The 20,539-nt window shown below is 42.4% G+C and overlaps 1 protein-coding gene across 1 annotated transcript; it reads left to right on the forward strand.

Moving 5' to 3' along the window:
* Positions 1–10,029: 10,029 nt before the first annotated feature.
* On the forward strand, positions 10,030–20,258 carry ABT1 (activator of basal transcription 1). The gene is made up of 4 exons (XM_030193941.1): positions 10,030–10,281; positions 14,232–14,508; positions 17,779–17,954; positions 18,589–20,258. Exons 2-4 carry the CDS (start codon positions 14,244–14,246, stop codon positions 18,958–18,960), a joined length of 813 nt encoding a protein of 270 aa, XP_030049801.1. The 5' UTR covers positions 10,030–10,281; positions 14,232–14,243; the 3' UTR covers positions 18,961–20,258.
* Positions 20,259–20,539: the final 281 nt, after the last annotated feature.

Genomic DNA, 20,539 nt, shown 5'->3' on the forward strand with positions numbered 1-20,539 from the left:
CCCAAAAAAAAAAAAAAATTAATAATGTTCAATGTACTTTTCCTTCAGGAATCTGTCCAAACCCCCCTTAAACTCCGTAAGGCTAGCCGCTGCCAACACATTCTCCGGCAACGAGTTCTAGAGTCCAACTATATGCTGAGTAAAGAAAAACTTTCTCCTATTTGTTTTAAATGTACCATATTGTAGCTTCATCTTGTGTCCCCTGGTTCTATTATTGTTTGAAAGTGTAAACAAACGCTTCACATCTGTCCGCTCTACTCCGCTCATTATTTTGTAGACTCTTGTATAAAATAGCTTCTTCTTAATTATACACTAACACAGCAAATAAGAAACTGGAAAGAATTAAAAAAAAAAAAAAACCAAGCAACTCTGGCAAACTTGTATATGGAAATCACCTAAAAATGGAAAAGTCAGGCATCTCCAAGGTCAAATAAGCAGAACTAACAACTGGATGAAAGTGTAAATGTTGGAGTAAGAGGCAAGTGAGTGATTCCAGTGAGCGTGTTGTGAGGAGAAAAGGGAAAACAAGATATGGAATTGGTTAAGTGTCATGGTTATGTCTAGATTATTCTGTAATATGGGCGTTTGTTTGTTCAATTGGTATTTGAGCTGTAGTGTATTTTCAGAATCTTGTGAATGAAAATACATTAAAAAAAACAGAGAATACTGCAGTTTCTGGAATCCAGTGGCGTACAGGAATCGGGCAGCATGATTTTACTAAAGATAGGTCTTCTCAGGCTATGTGATCAATTTCTTTGCCTAAGATTTGAATCGGGGGAGAGCACTAGATGTGATGTGCGTGTGTGTGTGTGTGTTGTGTGTGTGTGTGTGCGTGTGTGTGTGTGGTGACAGCCAGTAAAATGCTCATTGCCATTGGCTGAATATCGGTCCCAAGGTATTTTACTGGAAGGAAGGAGCAAAGGGAGGAGGTTATGGTTGCATGCAGTACCATAAACTAAAAATCTGTCTTATAAATTGCTTTCCATTGGCAGGTCTAATATTGAGAGAAGCTATGGGCATGGATGGAACTGAGGGGAAATGAAGAGTAACACTGTTCCCCTCTTCTCAAAAAATATAATTCCCCCACTTTGTTTTTTTTTTTTTTTCTGGAGGGGGGTAGCAAGGAGCATATTGCCTCACAAACTCTGTGTTTCCTGGTTTGGCTCCCAAATTTTCCTCCTGCTTATTTTCTCCCCTTCTTGCTCTTACTGAGGCTCTGCAGTCACCTCCCAGCTCCCGACTGTTCCCTGAACTGATGCTCAGCCACCGCAGCAGTGTCAGCTAGGGAGCCCAGAACGCCTTGGCTTAGTATTTGTGCATACCTCCATGTCTTGAGCTACTGGAGCATGCTCACCCACCCAGCATATGATTTGAGGTTTCAAGCTGTGGCTCTTCCTGTGCTTCAGGGCAGGCATGTGATAGACAGATAAAGCATGGCTTATATGCAGACGCAGACCCCTGGATTCTATACAGTGCGCCTAGCATTCTGAGCTGAAATCCAAGCGTATTCTTTTTTTTTTTTTTTTTTTTTTCCTTCTTAATTATATTTTTATTAAAGGTTTTGTCATACAGAGAATACTGGCATTCTAATAACACGCATAAATTAATTGGCTTAACAAGCCAATCAGCATTGTTAACAGCACTTATGGAGGGGGTCTTTTACTAAAGCTTAGCTCGAGTTATCTGCAGAAGAGCCCATTTTATTCCTATGAGCCCTGCTGCAGATAGCTCGAGCTAAGCTTTAGCAAAAGATCCCCAGAGTCTTTTATAAAGGTGTGCTAGAATTTTTAGCATGCACTAAACGTTTGTGCATGAGCGTCTACACAGTTAGCACGCTTCTTTTTAATGCGCACTAAAAATGCTAGTGTGTCTTTGTTAAAAGGGACCCTTAACAAGCAATAATGAGCACTAATTGGCAATAACTAGAATTTACATGTACAACTCCCTAGGTGTATTCTGTAATGCACTGCGCCTATATTTTAGTGTATGGAGGCAAAGAGGGGTGTGGTTATGGGCAGGGAAATGGGTGTTCCAAAATGTACGCGTGTTGTTATAGAATATGGCCCTCTGCGCCTAAATCTATGTGCCAGGATTTATGCCACATTTTCGTTGGTGTAAATGGATGCGTGTAGTTTTAGGCGCTGAGATATCAACTAAGTACAGACTCCTGAGGCAGGCGGTGTTTGCCGAAACATGGTGCCGTGTCGAGTCTTATCCACTACCAAAGAATATTTTACCATCTTTCGTCTCCGTGGATTTGTTTGGAAGGGTCCTGTTGATCACGCTACTCCCTTGCCTCTGCATTTCTTCTCATAGCGGATCCAGTTTCTCCACTTCTGTGACATCCTTCCTATCTGTGCCTGAGCCAATTGCTTCTCAGGCACTGACAAAATGAGTAACCTTTCACAATGAGCTGCGGATTACTGCCACAATGGTAACATGGCAGTAATCTACAGCTCACTGCAAAGTGTCACCCTTCTTGTCAGTATGTGAGAGGAGAGTAGCTCACGCAGTAACAAGTAGGATAACATTACGAAAAAACAAGACATAGGCAAGCATTCTGCATTCTCCTCACAGAAAATAATTATCTGGAACAAGGGAGAGAGGCAATGTAGGGCGCCAATTAGTTTATGAATGCTACAGTATTTTATTTTTGTAAAGCAGCATACCAGATAATTCCTTTGGTTTGTGGTAGTTTTCTAAATCTATCCCCTCCCTCCCTCCCCCCCCCCCCCCCCCCCCCCCCCCCCCCCCCCCACACACACACAAGTACTACAGCATTGGGAAGTGCAGCAGCTGCTTCACTTTCCTGCCAAATAAAGCAAAACCATCTCCCTCGGGCTTTAAACTGAAAATCCCAGAGCATCAAGTCACTCTACTCTGTGATGCAATTAAGGCAGATAATGTTAATTGATAGGGCAAACTGGCTGTGATTCCCCTGGAAGACGGAAGGCTGATAAGGGAAGAGTTGGGTTAGGAAGTACGTTTGCATAAATTGATGTGCACAAAAGAAGTTTCATTGAATATTTATCAGTTCTTAAACATTTCATTCTTAACATAAAATACTCAGGCCACAAACCAGTTTGACTTTCAGAATGTCAAAGAACATTCACCAAATTTAGTTGAAGTACATGTTGGGGCTCATTTTCAAAACAAAAAATCATCCAAAAAGCAGCACATTTTTAAGACATTTTTCTATACAGTTCGTCTGCAGTACATCCAGATTACAAGGGGATGTGGCAGGGGTGGGATTTGAGTGTTCCTAACACTTGGACATTTTTTTGCCAAAATGGAACAAAACAAAAATGGCCAGGGCTATAATATAGATGTTTTGGGCTAGACCCATTTTTATCACGACTAAGTCACAAAAAGGTGCCCTAAATGACCAGATGGCACTTGCAGGCATAAGAGCTAATGTAGTGATGTACAGTTGGGTACAGTAGGTTTTTAGTGGGCTCACTATACAATATAAAGGGGTAATCCAGAGGCCACTACTCCATCCTCATCCTCCTCGATCTATCCGCCGCTTTTGACACTGTCAATCATGGCTTACTTCTTGCCACACTGTCCTCATTTGGGTTCAAGGGCTCTGTCCTCTCCTGGTTCTCCTCCTATCTCTCCCACCGCACCTTCAAAGTTCACTCTCATGGATCTTCCTCCACCCCCATCCCCTTATCTGTTGGTGTTCCCCAGGGATCTGTCCTTGGACCCCTTCTCTTCTCAATCTACACCTCTTCCCTGGGCTCCCTGATCTCATCTCATGGTTTCCAGTATCATCTCTATGCTGATGACACCCAACTGTATCTCTCCACACCAGACATCACCGCGGAGACCCAGGCAAAGGTATCGGCCTGCTTATCCAACATTGCTGCCTGGATGTCCAACCGCCACCTGAAACTGAACATGTCCAAGACCAAGCTTATCGTCTTTCCACCAAAACCCACTTCTCCTCTTCCTCCACTTTCTATCTCAGTTGATAACACCCTCATCCTCCCCGTCTCATCTGCCCGCAACCTCGGAGTCATCTTTGACTCCTCTCTCTCCTTCTCTGCGCATATCCAGCAGATAGCCAAGACCTGTCGCTTCTTCCTCTTTAACATCAGCAAAATTCGCCCTTTCCTCTCTGAACAGACCACCCGAACTCTCGTCCACGCTCTCATTACCTCTCGCCTGGACTACTGCAACTTACTCCTCACCGGCCTCCCACTTAGCCATCTATCCCCCCTTCAATCTGTTCAGAACTCTGCTGCATGTCTCATATTCCGCCAGAACCGATATACTCATATCACCCCTCTCCTCAGGTCACTTCACTGGCTTCCGATAAGATACTGTAACCCGAGGGGTTAATAAAATAAATAAAATTACCTGAGTCCCAGAGTTCCATTGTGGCCAGCAGCATAGGTCCTTAGAATTTGCTGAGACCTGAGCTTCTGTTGGCTTGGTAACAGCAGCTGGCAGTTGAGAGAGAGTGAGTTTGGGTCTCAGAGGGAGAGGAAGCACTGCACTGGTTGTGTGTGAGTGAGAGAGGAGTAATTTGAGTGGAAAAAGAAAGGAAAAATAATTTTAAAGGTAGTTGGGATAATTGAAGGTGGGGAGAGAACTAGGAGAAGTGTCTGTTTTAAGAGGGAAGTGTTTTTGCTGCAATTTATGTGTTTGGTGGGGTTAGTGTGTGAAAGGTATGTGTAAGAGCTTAGTTAAAATTTAATGAATGTGAGAGAGAGGTTAAGTAGGGAGGTTAAGTAGGGGGGTTGAGTAGGTTTAATACATTTTTGGGGAAAATTATACATTGTAAGGGGAAAAGAATTTAAAAAAAAAAACTGTGTATGTAGGGTGAGAACAGTGAGTGGAATGTTCAGAGCTGTACTGCTGGCGGAATGTTGAAACTGCTGCACCACTGAGAGAGAGACCAAACACACTGGTTAAGAGTAGGGAAGAGAAATCAATAGCATAGGCGCTGGAAAGTAAGGGCCATTTATTTATATTGATTTTACTTAAATAGAGCCCACAGTTCCGCTGTTGACAGCACTCCCTGTTAAAGATTATTAAAAGAAGAAAGTAGGAAGAGTAAGGTTTTCCTTCCAATTATTTTAATTAAGAGAGAGGTGAAGGAGGAAGACCATAGAAAAAGTGAAGAAAACCAGACAACTCACGATATCCAACGCAAGCAAGGCGGGGAAGAGAAAGAAAGAAAACTTCTACAGCTAAGTAACTGTATACACTGAACAAGAAACATAATAGGAAAGAAATATACACAGAAATACATGAAAGAAAATAAAAAAAGAGATACTTACCCAAAGTCCATGGCAAAGAAAATTGGCTGAAAACCTGAAAAGAGAGAAAAGCAAAGAATCAAATTCTTGACAAACTATACTCATGTGAATGATACACAATAATATTTACATCTCCCAAGGAAAAGGTTAAAGAAAGAGACACTTATCTGACAGTGCGCTGAATACAAGTAGATGTTTGATTTATCTGTAGGAAGATAAAAAGTTATTTTAATAATAAAAAAAAGTATTATATGTTTGGTTATAGAGTTTTAAGCAAAGTTTGATTAACTGTACAAGAGAGTTGAGTTTATGTTTGTTTTAAATGCTTAAGTTATTAAAACTGTTTAAAACCACATGGGAAACTAAGTTTGTTCTCCTTTATCAGAAAAATCCTGAACTTTAGTTTTAATTCCTCTTCCGTCCTTTGAGGGCGGAAGACGAGGATAGTATCCTGCACTAGTCCCCTAATCCTGAGTGTGTTTTCTGACAGCAGCCACGACTATAACATCGCTGTCCTGAGACCACATCTCTGGGAAATAACCCTGTCTGGGGGGGGGGGGACTAGTTACAATACCGCATTCAATTCAAGCTTCTCCTTCTTACCTACAAATGCACTCAGTCTGCTGCCCCTCACTATCTTTCTACCCTCATCTCCCCTTAGGTTCCCGCCCATAACCTCCGTTCACAGGTTAAATCCCTCCTCTCAGTACCCTTCTCCACCACCGCCAACTCCAGGTTCCGCTCATTCTGCCTCGCCTCACCCTATGCTTAGAACAACCTTCCTGAGCCCTTATGCCAAGCCCCCTCCCTGCCCGTCTTCAAGTCTTTGCTTAAAGCCCACCTCTTCAATGCTGCGTTCGGCACCTAACCCTTACCGTTCAGTGAATCCAGACTGCCCCAATTTGACTGCCCCTATCGGACCGACCGTTCACTTGTCTATTAGATTGTAAGCTCTTTGAGCAGGGACTGTCTCTCTTTGTTAAATTGTACAGCGCTGCGTAACCCTAGTAGCGCTCTAGAAATGTTAAGTAGTAGTAGTAGTATGCTGACGATGTCCAAATTGTCTACTCCTATACCTCGGATTTGGTTGATCCCTCCCCCTCTCAACTCCTGTCTTGAATTTAAGCTACATTAAGGCGCAAGAGTTTCTTTCTGATATACCATATTTCGATTAGGATTTGCTTATTGCTGAGTTCTCGAGTCCCTGTTGTGGAGGTACCGAGGGGAACCAAGCAACAACCCAGTCCTTGGAAAGTGTGGCAGGTATTTTGCACAATTAGGGTAGCTAGGTTTGAAAGTATGGAAGCATTTATTGCTGTTAAGTTGGACACCTTATTACTGTTCTAATTTATTGTAAAGTATTCAACACCTGCTACCATTCTGCTGCAATATCATCCTACCTCGACTAATGGTACCCTGTTAATGAAACATACTTGAGTGCTATCGTTTTATAATTTTTTATTATTATTATTATTACTATTGTTTTATTTAATAAAATATTTACTCAATTTTCTTGTCAAATCTCCTTTGTGTGTGGTGTTTTCTTTGGAAACCCCACAGACCATGACTTTTCCTGTCGAATTATTTTACAAGTGTAGTTCCGCACTATACCACTAGGGGGGTTGTTACAATAAGTCAAAATAAAAATAAATATTTTGTTTCATGCAGATCTCTTTTGTTTAAACACAACTAAATGGACTATAAGCCCCTAATGCAGTCCATTGGTTTTCTTATATTTTGTTCTTGTGATGACTTATACTGCGCCAAAACTGAAAACTCTTTATCTCTATCTGGATGATAATAAAAGGGAAAGGGAAATGGGACTTATATACCGCCTTTCTGTGGTTTTTCCAACTACATTCAAAGCGGTTTACATATATACAGGTACTTATTTTGTACCTAAAAGGCGCTCATTGTGAACACTATCCACCCTAAAAGGTTGTTTTGTGGCTGTGCATGAGAAATTGTGATGTTGGTATGTTTTTGTGTTCCTAGTCATGAATCCAACGGTTATATAATCCTTTCAAGAAATCCAGTTAATCGTTTAACTTATTAGTGGAACATAACCACAGAGGCATGGTACAATCACATTTTCAATATGGTAATACAGTATTAGGGTGGATAATGGGAAATAGACCACGAACACCAGAGACAAGGAAAACAATCTTAATGCATGAGAAGATTTATTGATCAAAGACTTGACACAACGCTGTGTTTCGGCCCAACGGCTTACATCAGGAGTCTTTTTAACCAGTGGCATAGCTAGGTGGGCCCACAAGATTTTGTCCGAGCCCATGGTTTTGCTGGCGGGGGTCCCCAACCCCCGCCAGCCAAAGACTTCTTCAGTACCCGTCTCCTCGCTTCGCCCACCGCCTCACCACTCCCCCCCCCCCACAGCACCAAATACCTTTGCTGGCAGGGGTCCCCAACCCCTGTCTGTCAAAGCCTTCTTCAGCGCCAGTCTCCGGCACGCCACGTTCACTGCCCTGCGCTTTCTTCCTCCTGACGTCCTGTGAATGCTCCTTTAAGCGAAACTGAGCAGTTTCATTTAAAGGAATGTGCGCAGGATGTCAGGAGGAAGAAAGCACAGGGCAGTGAATGCGGTGCACCAGAGACCGGCGCTGAAGAAGGCTTTGGCTGGCGGGGGTTGGGGATCCCTGCCAGCAAAGGTATTTGGTGCTGTGGGGTGTGGTGTGGGAGCAGTGGGGGGAGGTGAGACCGGTGCCGAAAAAGGCTTCGGCTGGCAGGGGTTGGGGACCCCCGACAGCAAAGGTATTTGGTGCTGGGGGGAGCGGCGAGGCGGGGGGGCGAGGAGACCGGCGCTGAAGAAGGCTTCAGCTGGTGGGAGCTGGGGACCCCCCATCAGCAAAGGTACTTGCTGCTGTGGGGTGCGGCAAGGCGGTGGGGGGGCAAGGCGGCAGACTAAAATGTGCCCCCCACCTCAGGCTCTGGCCCCCTCCCACCACGAGGTCTGGCTATGCCCCTGTAAAAAGAATCTCAAAATCTCCAGATGTGAAACTTTTCAAATTGAGTCAATGAGATGGTCTTTAAAAAGCCCTTTGTAGTAACAATGCGAGCCTTCAAATCTGATTGATAAAATGTTAGAAGGCTCACCATTGGGCTGAAACACAGCGTTGTGTCAAGTCCTTGATCAATAAATCTTCTCAAGCATTAAGACTGTCCTCCTTGTCTCTGGAATCCGTGGTCTATTTCCCACAATCTCCCCTTCTATTTGTTTACTCCCATGGGGCCTTAGAGTTCACTGCCCAGGCGGATTTCTGCTGAATACAGGACTAGGAACAGGTTATTTTGAGTTAGTCTTCACTGGAGCAAAGTTGCTTTCCTTGTACCACCACTATCCAGCTGGTGGAAGATAAAGGACTTTTAAAAAAATATTTATATCATACGTTATCCCAAGCAAAGTCAGGTTTGAAATCATAGCCATAAGTATAGGCAGTTGTTCAAAGATTATCACATGCACACACCAGAACAGGCATCCATCACATTGCAAAAGTAAATAACAACTCCTACAGAGTACATCCAAAATTTAATTTTTTTTAATTTCCATCTTCCAAAATTCAAGACAGCAGATGTAGAGACCAGCAGAACCCAAAGCACTCCAAAAGAAGTAAAGTAAGAAACAATACAGTTTATACCTAACCCTTAGGATTCACCTTTGGGTTTAAAAAACTAAACCATGTGCATGTAAGGACTGGATAAACAAATTAAAACAATCAAAGTTTAAAACAAATGCCCATAATAGGTAATATCTGATAGCAATAATGAATCAATGATGGAATATTCACATAGCAGGCAGTCTGAGCCAACAGATTTATTTTCCACAGAATATAATTAACTTTGTATGAACTTGGCAGTTAATAGTGTGCTGAACTGGACAATGTTGGACTTGGCACATTTTGTTTACTAAAGCTTAGCTTGAGTTATCTGCAGCAGAGTCCATAGGAATAAAATGGGCCCTGTGGCAGATAACTTGAGCTAAGCTTTAGTAAACAGGGGGGATATAGACTAACTCTGCACTTCTGCATGAAAGTAGCTCCACCCTCATTATTCAATATCTGTCTTTTAAATAGTAGTAATAAAAAATATCAAGTGCATTTTTATAATATACCACTGCAATCCACAAAACAAAAGGAGCAAGTTCCCACATGCCATCTTTTTCTTTTGATGTAGGCACAGGAAAAAAAATTGTTAAATTTGCCCAGGTTTCAACCTAATTCATATTTAATGTGTGATTATAAATGTCATTCATTCATAGAAAGATATATACTCTAATGTTGAGGAGCTGAGTGATTCTCAGAACATGATGTCTGTTTTAGTGGCTCCTTACCAGGAGGGGAAAAAACAAACAAACCTCTGCACGAATATAACAGTGCTAGGGTGTCCCTATAACCAGCCCTTCCAAATGAACACACTGATTACGATTTATAACAAATTACTACCCTACCTAAGAAAAGTAACTTCCTCTGTGTATGTATACTGCATAAGCCGGCATGTTTGAAAATATAAGTGAGAAATTAAATAAAAATGCTACCAACAATAAAGAACGACAACTTTTGCTTGCTTTGTTTTGAGTACGGGCACGAATTGGCGATGACGGCTGCGCGGGGAAGGGGAAACAGAAATTCACGTAATTGGCTTCAGCGTTTTGACGTCACTTCGTCCCCTTTATCCAACCTCCTCGCTTCCCAAGCTGACGTTACTCTTTTTTCATGTTCGTGGTGTCCCTCTTTTAAATGTGTCCTCCCCGGGACGCATCTTAGGGGGAAAATAAGCTTCTCGTTTCCGGTTGCTGTGTGATTTGTTACTTAGTAGCACTCTAGTACTTCCTGCGGGATAGGCAGGCTAGTAGGGACGAGCTTCGGTCTTCGGGCTCTTAATGGTAACGCAGAGAAGGTACAGAAAGAAAGGCTAAGCATTGTACACGTGGTTCCTGCAGAGAACGGAGTCTTCCTTCAGCCACTCAGTTAATGCAGCAGATTCCTAGCACCAGGTAAGATCGTGACATATATGAACTTCCCTGCTTCTGCTTGTGAGTCTGCTGGTAGCTCTGTCTGTGGTATCTGCAGGGACGGTGTAAAAGCTACATCTCCTGGATCTGGTAGGTACTACCTAAGACTGGAGTGCTTCTTTGTTTTGACGGGCACTGCAGACATGCTAACTTGGGGTGGGGGTGTCGCAGAGGAAGACGACAACGTCATGCTTTAGATGATGGGTGGGAGTAGGTTGAAGACACTTTCTGCAGTTAAGGCATTCATGACAGGAAGGAGTTGTAGAGCACAATTTTCTCTTTCAGATGATACTGTTCACAAGTTGATTCAGGCAGACTCTTTTTTTAATAATTGGCTTTGAACTTTGGTACATTTTACCATTTGCACTGACAGTGCCAACTTTGAAGAGATCCTGCAGGGCGGTTATAGATGCTGGTTAGTTGCAAATCTGGCAGTATTATGTCCAGCACAAGCATAATGCTTGTTCAAAATTTCAAGTCCGTATCTTTGCATGGAAGTTGTTGCGGTCTGAATATTGTACAGCGCTGCGTAACCCTAGTAGCGCTTTAGAAATGTTAAGTAGTAGTAGTAATATTGGTCCAAATATGTTCCGATGAGTTGCGACCAATTTTGATGCACACTTTGAGTCAACTTGTTTGACTGGATTTTGCATCCATAATGTTAAAATGTATTTCATCAGAATTAGCATCAAAAACTGTACAGGATTTGAATTTTTTAGCCATTCTTATAAATGTGTTTGGATTTTATTAGACCCCAAAAATTGCAGTTAGAGACCTCAAAGTTTGGGAAACTTCGTTTAACACCTGACTCGTGCAACAGATAAAATTTGAACAAAATTGAAGACATGATGGTGGGAAGGTTTAGACCACTTGGCATGGAATGACCCTACATTAAATTTCATCTGCCATTTGGTTTCACAGTTTTCCAATTTCCTAAGGTCTTCTTGCAATGTTTCACAGGCCACACGTATTTTAACAACCTTGAATAATGTTGTATCATCTGCAAATTTAATCACATCATTCGTCGTTCCAATTCCATTTCATTTATAAATATGTTAAATAGCATCGGTCCCAGTACAGATCCCTGCGGCACTCCACTGTTCACCCTCCTCCATTGAGAGAGATGACCATTTAACACTACCCTCTCTTTTCTGTCCAGTAACCAATTCCTAATCCACACCAGAATCTTGCCTCCTATCCCATGACTCTTTAATTTTCTCAGGAGTCTCTCATGAGGATCTTTATCAAAAGCTTTTTGAAAATCTAGATATTGCATCAACCAGCTCACCTTTATCCACATACTTATTCACGCCTTCAAAGAAATGAAGCAAATTGGTGAGGCAAGACTTCCCTCGGCTGAATCCATACTGACTCTGTCCCATTAAACCATGTTTGTCTACTTATTCTGTAATTTTATTCTTTATAATAGCTTCCATTTTTCTTCCCAGCACTGACGTCAGGCTTACTGGCCTATAATTTCCTGTATTGCCCCTAGAAGTGGAGGAGTGGCCTAGTGGTTAGGGTGGTGGACTTTGGTCCTGGGGAACTGAGGAACTGAGTTCAATTCCCACTTCAGGCACAGGCAGCTCCTTGTGACTCTGGATAAGTCACTTAACCCTCCATTGCCCCATGTAAGCCGCATTGAGCCTGCCATGAGTGGGAAAGCGTGGGGTACAAATGTTAATAAAAATAAAATAAACCCTTTTTAAAAATCGGTGTCATGGGTGGTGGGAGCTACAATTGTGATAGAAAAAAGGATGGGGTAGAACAAAAGGAGTGCTCTGCTATTATGGTCTACTCTGTCTAGGTATTCAAAAAGGAATTATTGGTTAGCATCTCTGTTCCTCCTGACCTTGGGCAGGAATCAAATGGTGTGTATTGGCGTGATAGCTTCTATTAAATCCAAGAGGGATGCCCTCATCCCTTCTCCTGCTGAGCCAATCAACGTTGAAGGGCCAGTATTGGACTGGCAGTCAGAACCCCCAGCTCCATCCCGTGTCTTATCAACATTTTTTTAAATACAGAAGTCACTAAAATTGGTGAGATGTGAATCATTTTACTACCTTCTGGGATTTTAGCCATTGCTGCATGGTACAGGTTACCTAACTCCATGGAAACCAGCTGCATACCAGTAGGCAGAGTAGGTGTTACAGCTGCAGTCTCCCATCTTTGGCCTCTAAATTCCATCTGATGGAGTAAATGTGCAAACTCACCATTAGCCCTACTTGTCCAAAGCATGTTTAAATTCTATCATGGTCTTGGTTGACCCTGTGTTTGCCTGTGGGCTATTCCAGACATGTATCATTCTGTCAGTAAGGAACAAAGAACTTGTAGTGCTAGCTAAGTTAAGAAGGATGGGACTATGGGCCAGCTGTATGCCTGCTACCATAGAGAATGAGTGGTTCCTTGGTCAGGTCTTCCATTTTGAAAACTGGCCAGAGCAAAGGATGCTACAAAGGCAGCATTCAGTCCCTGATGACATGGAACAGTGTCCCAGCTGTTCTACTGTAGTGACACCTAGTAGTTAGACTTAGGGCCCACAAATTGCAGGGTTTCCTTACTTGAAGTTTGTTGCTGCAGTGACCAGGTTAAGTGAGGTGAGTGGGGGATATTAAATAGGGAGAAACTCTTGGGCAATTGTAAACAAAAGAACATAAGAGTAGCCATGGTCAGACCAGTGGTCCATCTAGCTCTGTATCCTGTTTTCTAAACAGTGGCCAAGCCAGGTCACAAGTACCTGGCAGAAACCCAAAGGCTTATGGGGCTGTAAAACAGGAAAAACTCCAGATCTAATTGAGCTGGAAGTCTAAAGGAGCAGGAGGAAATTGTCAGGCCCTCCAAGACAGAAGGTTTGTATCTGTGAGGAGTTCATTGGTAGCCTGTTGGAATAGCCTGTTCCTCAAGATAGGTCTGGGGGTAAGCCGGGCTTCCTCATTATGGTGAACTTTGAGGTTTTGCTAGTAGGTAGTTTTAAATGGAATTCAGTCTGAGAAAGAAGGGTTATCAGTGGTGCGCAATGGGGGTTAGTCTTTGGCTCGATTCTGTTCAACATTTTCCTGAACAATATTGCAAATGGGGTATTGGGGAAGGTGTGGCTTTTTGCTGATGATACCAAATCTGCAACAGGGTCAGCACCTAAAAGGTGCAGAAAACATGCATGCTCTAGAGTTTGGCAGCAAAAATTTCATATAAAAATTTGGAAGGCCATGCGTTGAGGGTGAAATTCTCAGATACACAGAAATAAGAGTGGGATCTGGAGATGATCACATTGAAGGATCTTAAATGTGACCATAAAGCACTGGGGGGGGGGGGAATCAGGAGGCTACGGGAGTGCATAGGTAGATGAATAGTCAGCAGAAAATATGAGGTGATAATGCTGCTATGTAAATCACCAGTGAGACCACATTTAGAATACTGTGTAGAGTTCTGGAGACTGCATCTTCAAAAGGATATAAATTAGGTAGTTAGTTCAGAGGGCAGCTACCAAAATATTCAAAAGGCCTTCACCGTAAAGCATACAGGGACAGGCTTAAAGATCCAAACATGTATACCCTGCAAGAAAGGGGTGATTATAATAAAGACATTTGTATGCTTCCAGAGAGTAAATGCACAAGAAGAGGCCTCTGTCTGTAGAAAAGGTCTAGAATGAGGCATCATGGGATGGGGGTGAAAGGGGGCGGACTCAGAAATTATTTAAGCAAATATTTATTCACAGAAAGGGAGTTAGATGCATGGAATGGCCTCCCAAAGAAGGCGAGGAAGATGAAAACAGTGTCACCGTTCAAAGTATAGGACAAAGAAGTTCTTTAAGGGGCAGTGAGGGGATAATAATTGTGGAAGGCAAGGAGGGTAGGCGTTATGATCTTTATCTGCCAATATATTCTTTGTATCTCTGAAAGCATCTGATTGCCATCACCTTGATTCTTTTACAGCTTATCCTGGAAATGTCAGACAAGGGTGACCAGGTGGTAGACAAGCAGCCTATGGAGATGGAGAGCAATGCAGGGACTGAAGAGGAGCAGGACTTGGAAGACATCAAGGAAGATCAAGATCATCTCAGTGTAGATCCTACGGGAGAGGTGAAGGCGAAGAAAGTCCTTCCAGGGATTATTTATCTGGGGCACATTCCTCCACGCCTGAGGCCTCGACATATCAGGAATATGCTCAGCGTCCACGGAGAAGTGGGACGCATATTTCTACAGGCAGAAGGTAACAGGGTCTTCAGAGCACTATTTGTGCTCTAACGCCAGCATACTTGGTGTCACTCCGCCACACAACACAAGCACAGCCTGACCTGGGTACAGCTGTGTGCAGAAGTTTGAAATTAAACACAGGTGAACACATTGTTTTTAAAAAAAAATTTTTAACTTTGTACCATGCAGGGGTTGTGGCCATTCTGTTCACCAAAGGATTATTGAAACATAGTCTGTGCAGTTGTGCTTAAACTTCTGAACACAACTGTGTCTTGTTCAAAATGAAGCATTCTGGGATTAGTAGCCCTGTTTAGGTTTATTGCCAAAGTTGATAAACAACTGATTGTTAGAATTTTAGTATATCATTCTAAAACCTAAGGGAGAAAATTGACAAAATAGAGGAGAAATTGCAGTGATTGCAAACTTCTTCCCCCCACCCCACCCCATCACACCCTATTTTACTTTTCATCATAAAGGTTTATCGCTTTGATGGACAAGCCATTCAAAATGGGTTTCATCATAAAGAGAATACCAGCCAGAAACTTACAAACCCTGTGTTGCCCCTTAATTAAACCCCTCCCAAAAAAGTATCATCATGTTTTTAAACCGAGTGGTTGTTAATCCCTTTCTAAAAAAGGTTAATGTAGACTTATCCCACAATTTACTGGGCAATTTGTTTCAATAACTTGAGCCTAACATACTAAATGTTTTATCCCTCCATTTTAATCTTGGAGAGGAAGCTAAGTTTGGGGGTGGGGTTCTAACATAAGAATAGCCATACTGGGTCAGACCAATGGTCCATCTAGCCCAGTATCCTGTTTCCAACAGTGGCCAATCCAGGTCACAAGTACCTGGTAGAAACCCAAATAGTAGCAACATTCCATGATACCAGTCCCAGGGCAAGCAGTGGCTCCCCCTATGTCTGTCTCAATAGCAGATTTTGGACTGTTCCTCCAGGAACTTGTCCAAACCTTTTTTTTAAACCCAGATACAAGTTCCAGAGCTTAACTATAGTCTGAGTGGGAAAAAATAATATCTGAGATGAAGATGTAAGTGTACATGATGGTTTATACTGCTGCTTAATCCTCAGTAGATAGGTCAGTGTATGAGACCATAATAACCTGGAGCAGTAGGTGTGTGATACTAGGTCATAAAGGAGGTAATTCTACAACAAAGCACCTTCATTTAGCACCCCAGCAATGTGCAGTCAGAGCCTATTCTGTAACGGAACCTGGGTACCCTTGTTCTGGTACAGAATGCCAGTGTAACCGGTATCCATGTGCCTTATATTTAGTCATAGAGTTAGTATAAGTGCAGCAGGGGATGTGTGTTGACTTCCACTGTTCTATAGTTAAGCAGCTATTTGGAATGTAACATTTTAGGTGCCCTGCTAGCACTTGAGTGGGTACAGTTTATTTCTCAATATACTGCTAATCATAAAGATAATATCTAGGCAGTTTACAGTTACACATAAAATAGCAATTATTCAAATTTAATGAGGATTTTGTATCCAGCTCATCAAGTAAATATCTATGTGGCTTACAATCTAAATAAAGTAAGAGTGAAAAAGAGCAGAAAATGGCATCAAGTAAAGGGAAAAGGAGAAATACAGGCAGCTCCTTGTGACTCTGGGCAAGTCACTTAACCCTCCATTGCCCCATGTATGCCGCATTGAACCTGCCATGAGTGGGAAAGCGCGGGATACAAATGTAACAAAAAAAAAAATACAAATAATAGGAAAGTGGGAGAGGGTAAAAAGTAAAGGGAACTGTGAGATCCAAACACCCCCCTCCCCCCCAGGTCAGCCTTAACCACACCCGTACACCTCAGTAAACAGCAATGTTTTCAGTTCATGGTTTAGATGTAAGCTGTATCGGCAGCTGATTCCAGAGCTCCGGTCCCTGAACCAAGAAGATAGATCATCTAGCAGCCACGTGAGCCATATCTCTTAAAGAGGGACGAGCATGATAGTTCAGTTGTGATGATCGAAGAGTCCTAGATGGGCGATATTGATTCAGATGGTATGCCAGAAAATGGGGTTCTCCAGAAGTCAGGGCCAAAACACACCAGTAGGAGTGTTTTGTATATAATACAGTTTTTAATTTAAAAGAAAAAAAAATAAAATTAAGCAAGATTTCGTAAAATGTCACAGGTTAATTAAGGGATGATGAGACATACACTTGAGAGATGTAATAGCATTATCACTGCAAAACATTGTAATTAAGAGGGAGGAAGAGGTTAGAGATGGCCGAGTGTATCCTGCTTAAGGGTATGCTTGGTTGAAGAGAAGTTTTGAGCCTGTAAATTCTAGCATTCTAGACATTGCCACATGCAATGATCATGCAAATACGGGTCCTTGTATGTATCTCTCAACCTTTAGGTGTAGTTAACTGAAACAAAGTGTTTTCCTGATCACACACACAGATTCAGTGACAGAGCTGAGGATTAGTGTACTCATCTTTAAAATGGCAGCACATCCTTATGGAGATAAAAATAAGCAGATTAGTAATTGTCGTTCAGCAAGCGTTGTGGCACCCTGTGGCAGTTCTAGTGTCTTGTGCTGAGAGACTCCTTGTGGTTCAGGGCAAGTCACAAAATAAATACCTGTATATAATATGTAAACTGATTTGACTGTGACTACAGAAAGGCAGTATATCAAATTCCATCCCCTTTCCTCCCCATTCACTGCTTTATCAGCAAGGGCCACAGGAGTAACAGCTTTATCCTTTTTTTTACCACCATTTTTATTTGTTCCAAATTAGCAGGTGTTGGAAAGAAATTTGTATAAAAGGGTCCAGAATGTCCATCTCTCAAGGGAGGGAGGGGGGGGCAAAAGAACTCTGAAAATTTGACAGAACAAGGCAAAATTAGGCACAGGGGAAAATATACATGTTCAAAAATGGGCCTAATCAGACCCAGGGTTCCAGAGAAATATGCTGTCCAAAAAATGACCCAGTGGATTTTTATGGGAGAAGCGGCTGTGCTTCTGGAGCATAGGAACGTTGATACAATGAAAGAGAGCAGCCAGGGAAATGCTGCTTTCAAAATAGCCTGTCTTCTCACAGACACAGACACACTAAGGATTGGAAATAATTCCATGAGGCATGCGTTCCCACCATACACCCCTGATGGGCTGCCTCTGAGTGATCTAAATGTATATTTAATTTTCTTTCTTGTAACCCTGTATCCTGTAGCTTTTTAAATGGTTGTGGTGTGTACTATCCTCTATAAAGCACATGATCTCTAACCTTATCTTTCCCTGCTTTCTGTCCTTTTCCTCCATCAGACCGTTTTGTGCGAAAAAAGAAAAAGAAGGCAGGCACCAATGCCAAGGACTTCACTGAAGGCTGGGTGGAGTTCCGGGACAAGAAAATTGCCAAACTAGTGGCCGCTAGTCTGAACAATAATTCAATGGGTACCAGGAAAAAGAACCGTTTCCATGATGATCTCTGGAACATGAAGGTGATTAACCTGTGTGATCAGAAAAACTGCGTGTAACACTGCTACCTGTTTTGTGGCGAGACAGTGTATATGCGTGTGTGAGGGAAGCTTGTGCTGCTGCTGCTGCCTGTCCTTTACGTGTTCTGTGGTGAGACAGTGTGTGAGAAGGAATCGTGCACAGCTGGCTTTCAGGTAGGGTGAGCTGAGTAATTGTCTGAGGCACCATGAGATAGGTACCCTGGGAGCCTCCTGGGCAGTATGGAACTTGGTGCAGGAGACTCAATTCAGGCAAGGCAATCTAGCTGCAGAGTGTTCTCTCGTAAAAGTGAAGGATTCCCAGGCTGATATTATTTGCATTGCCAAAGGGCTGTATGACCTGGTGCCTTTAGCAGGGGAGAAGAAGGCGATAGGTTTGGGAGAAGGTGAAAGGAGCAGATTGCCTGGAGGGCAGGACAAGAGAGAAGATCTGGAGGAGAGAGGTTTGCCGTCAACATGCCATTTGTCCTAGAAGCAACCTTAGAAGTTTGTACTGGGAAACCTGTATGATTGCCATCTGTGAATTAATGAAAAAAGTTTGGATCGTTACTAGATTTACCTTAATATATCACTAGGAATAGAAAAGAGAGTCTATTTATCTGTCTTCTTCATTTTCCAGTATCTCCATCGTTTCAATTGGGCACACCTGAGTGAGCGACTGACCTATGAGCGGCAGGTACGCCGGCAGCGCATGCAGGTAGAAGTGTCACAGGCCAAGCGAGAGACAAATTTCTTCCTGCAGAATGTGGAAAAGAGCAAGAGTTTTGAGCGAGCTGAGCGACGGCGGGCCAAGGAGGGCCTCGTTGGTGGCAACGCAAAGGAGAGTAGCTGGAACTTCACCCAGCGCAAGACAGAAGAAGAAATCCAGGCCTATAAACTAGGAAAGGGAAAGCAGAAGCACTCCTCTAAGACCAAGGAATTTGAGGAGAAGGCACAGTCTAATCGCACCCTGTTGGCAAAGATTTTTAACAGTGGAAGTGCACAGGAGTAGCTGCACTGATCTGATGATGGTGTTCTTAATGTTATAAAGATTCTGGTTCCACCCTACAACAGGCAGCATGGAAGAGTTTGTTAAACTCTGTCCCTTGTGTGTCCAAGTCTCATCAGCAGCTTACTTCAGCGTATGTACTTGCTGGCAACTTATAGAAATCCGGATCATCAGGGCACAGGGGATAATTAAGTACAAACTGCTGTATGTACTCAAGAAAGACAATAATTCTAATACATTCTGATAAATGTATGAGTGAAGTCTGTGTGCATTGACAGCAGTCCAGATGAGGAATGTTCCTGAGAGATCACATTGGCTGTGGTCCTCAGAACTTCTTGTCAGCATATGAAATGGTCCAAATACTCCAGTGGAAATGAATCAGTACCTCAAGCTTCTGGTTGAAGATAAAACAAAGCGTCTCATCACCCTTCTGTTTGATATTTTTATTTTCACATTTTTGATGTGTTAATTTTAATATTCTGTTTTCCTATAAAGTGCATCAGAGTATTTACAGATACATATTGTCTGTCTAGCATCCCACAGGTCCAGTGCCAACTCAAAGAATTGATCAGTTGAAGCTAGATCTTAAGTGTCTTCCTGAGAGAGAAAATTCTGTTCTTCTCTTAAGTCCTTAGAAAGTGGGTTCCACAAACAAGAACCAACATAGCTTTATCTCTGCAGTTGATAAATGTATGGCAGCCAGAGAAACAGAACTCAACAAACCCAGTCAAGTTCTACTCTGCTTCTAGTAGTGCACACGACTGGCTGAGTATAGAGGTGATCCTCTGTGCCACACATACGCATTAGATGGAAAATTCTGAAGTAAACACTGACTCTGCAGGAAGCCAGTGGGACTCCGCAGGAAAGGCGATAACTGGTTATGTTTCAAATTCTTCAAAAGTCAAGCTGCCATATTTTGAAGTAACTGCTACTTCTTATCTTTGAAAAAGCCCCAAAATACACAATGTTGCAGTCATCCAGTCAACTTGTCACTAGTACATGAATTATTATACGCAAACTTGCATAGTGTATCAGTTGCCTCAATTGACAGAGCAGGTGCATTTACTAGAAGCAGGAGCATGTCACTGATGAAACCTGGGTGATCATTGTAAGATGAGCATCAGTCAAGAGTCAACCTCTGAGTTGACTTTCAAAAACTCTTCAGCTAGTGACTTTTCAGGCTTGTTCCTATGGAGTTTGAGTGCAGCTTCTATTGGACTTCATTGTACAATCCACTTGACGTGGTTATTAACCTGTGCTGATGCTGATAAAACTATCATTTCACATGCCACTTGGATTTCATGTTCATTTTATTTTTGGATTGTGTTGAAAACAAACTTGGTGCTAAAATATATATTTTATGATCTACTCCCAACAGAATTGATCAAAACAAAAAGCAAAATTAATACTACTCCTAGCAGGTCCCTCCTTTCTTCTGGGAGCAGTCCACATACAGATATGTACACTTAGAATCTAGTCGATATACAAGCAAAACTGGGATTTATATCTAAGTACAAGAGCTAAGTAGTGTATTAGTTGAATTTATTGTGAAAAGGGAGCACTTTTTATATTGAAATTTCCA

The sequence above is a fragment of the Microcaecilia unicolor genome, chromosome 2, assembly GCF_901765095.1.
Source record: "Microcaecilia unicolor chromosome 2, aMicUni1.1, whole genome shotgun sequence".
NCBI classification, from domain to species: domain Eukaryota; kingdom Metazoa; phylum Chordata; class Amphibia; order Gymnophiona; family Siphonopidae; genus Microcaecilia; species Microcaecilia unicolor.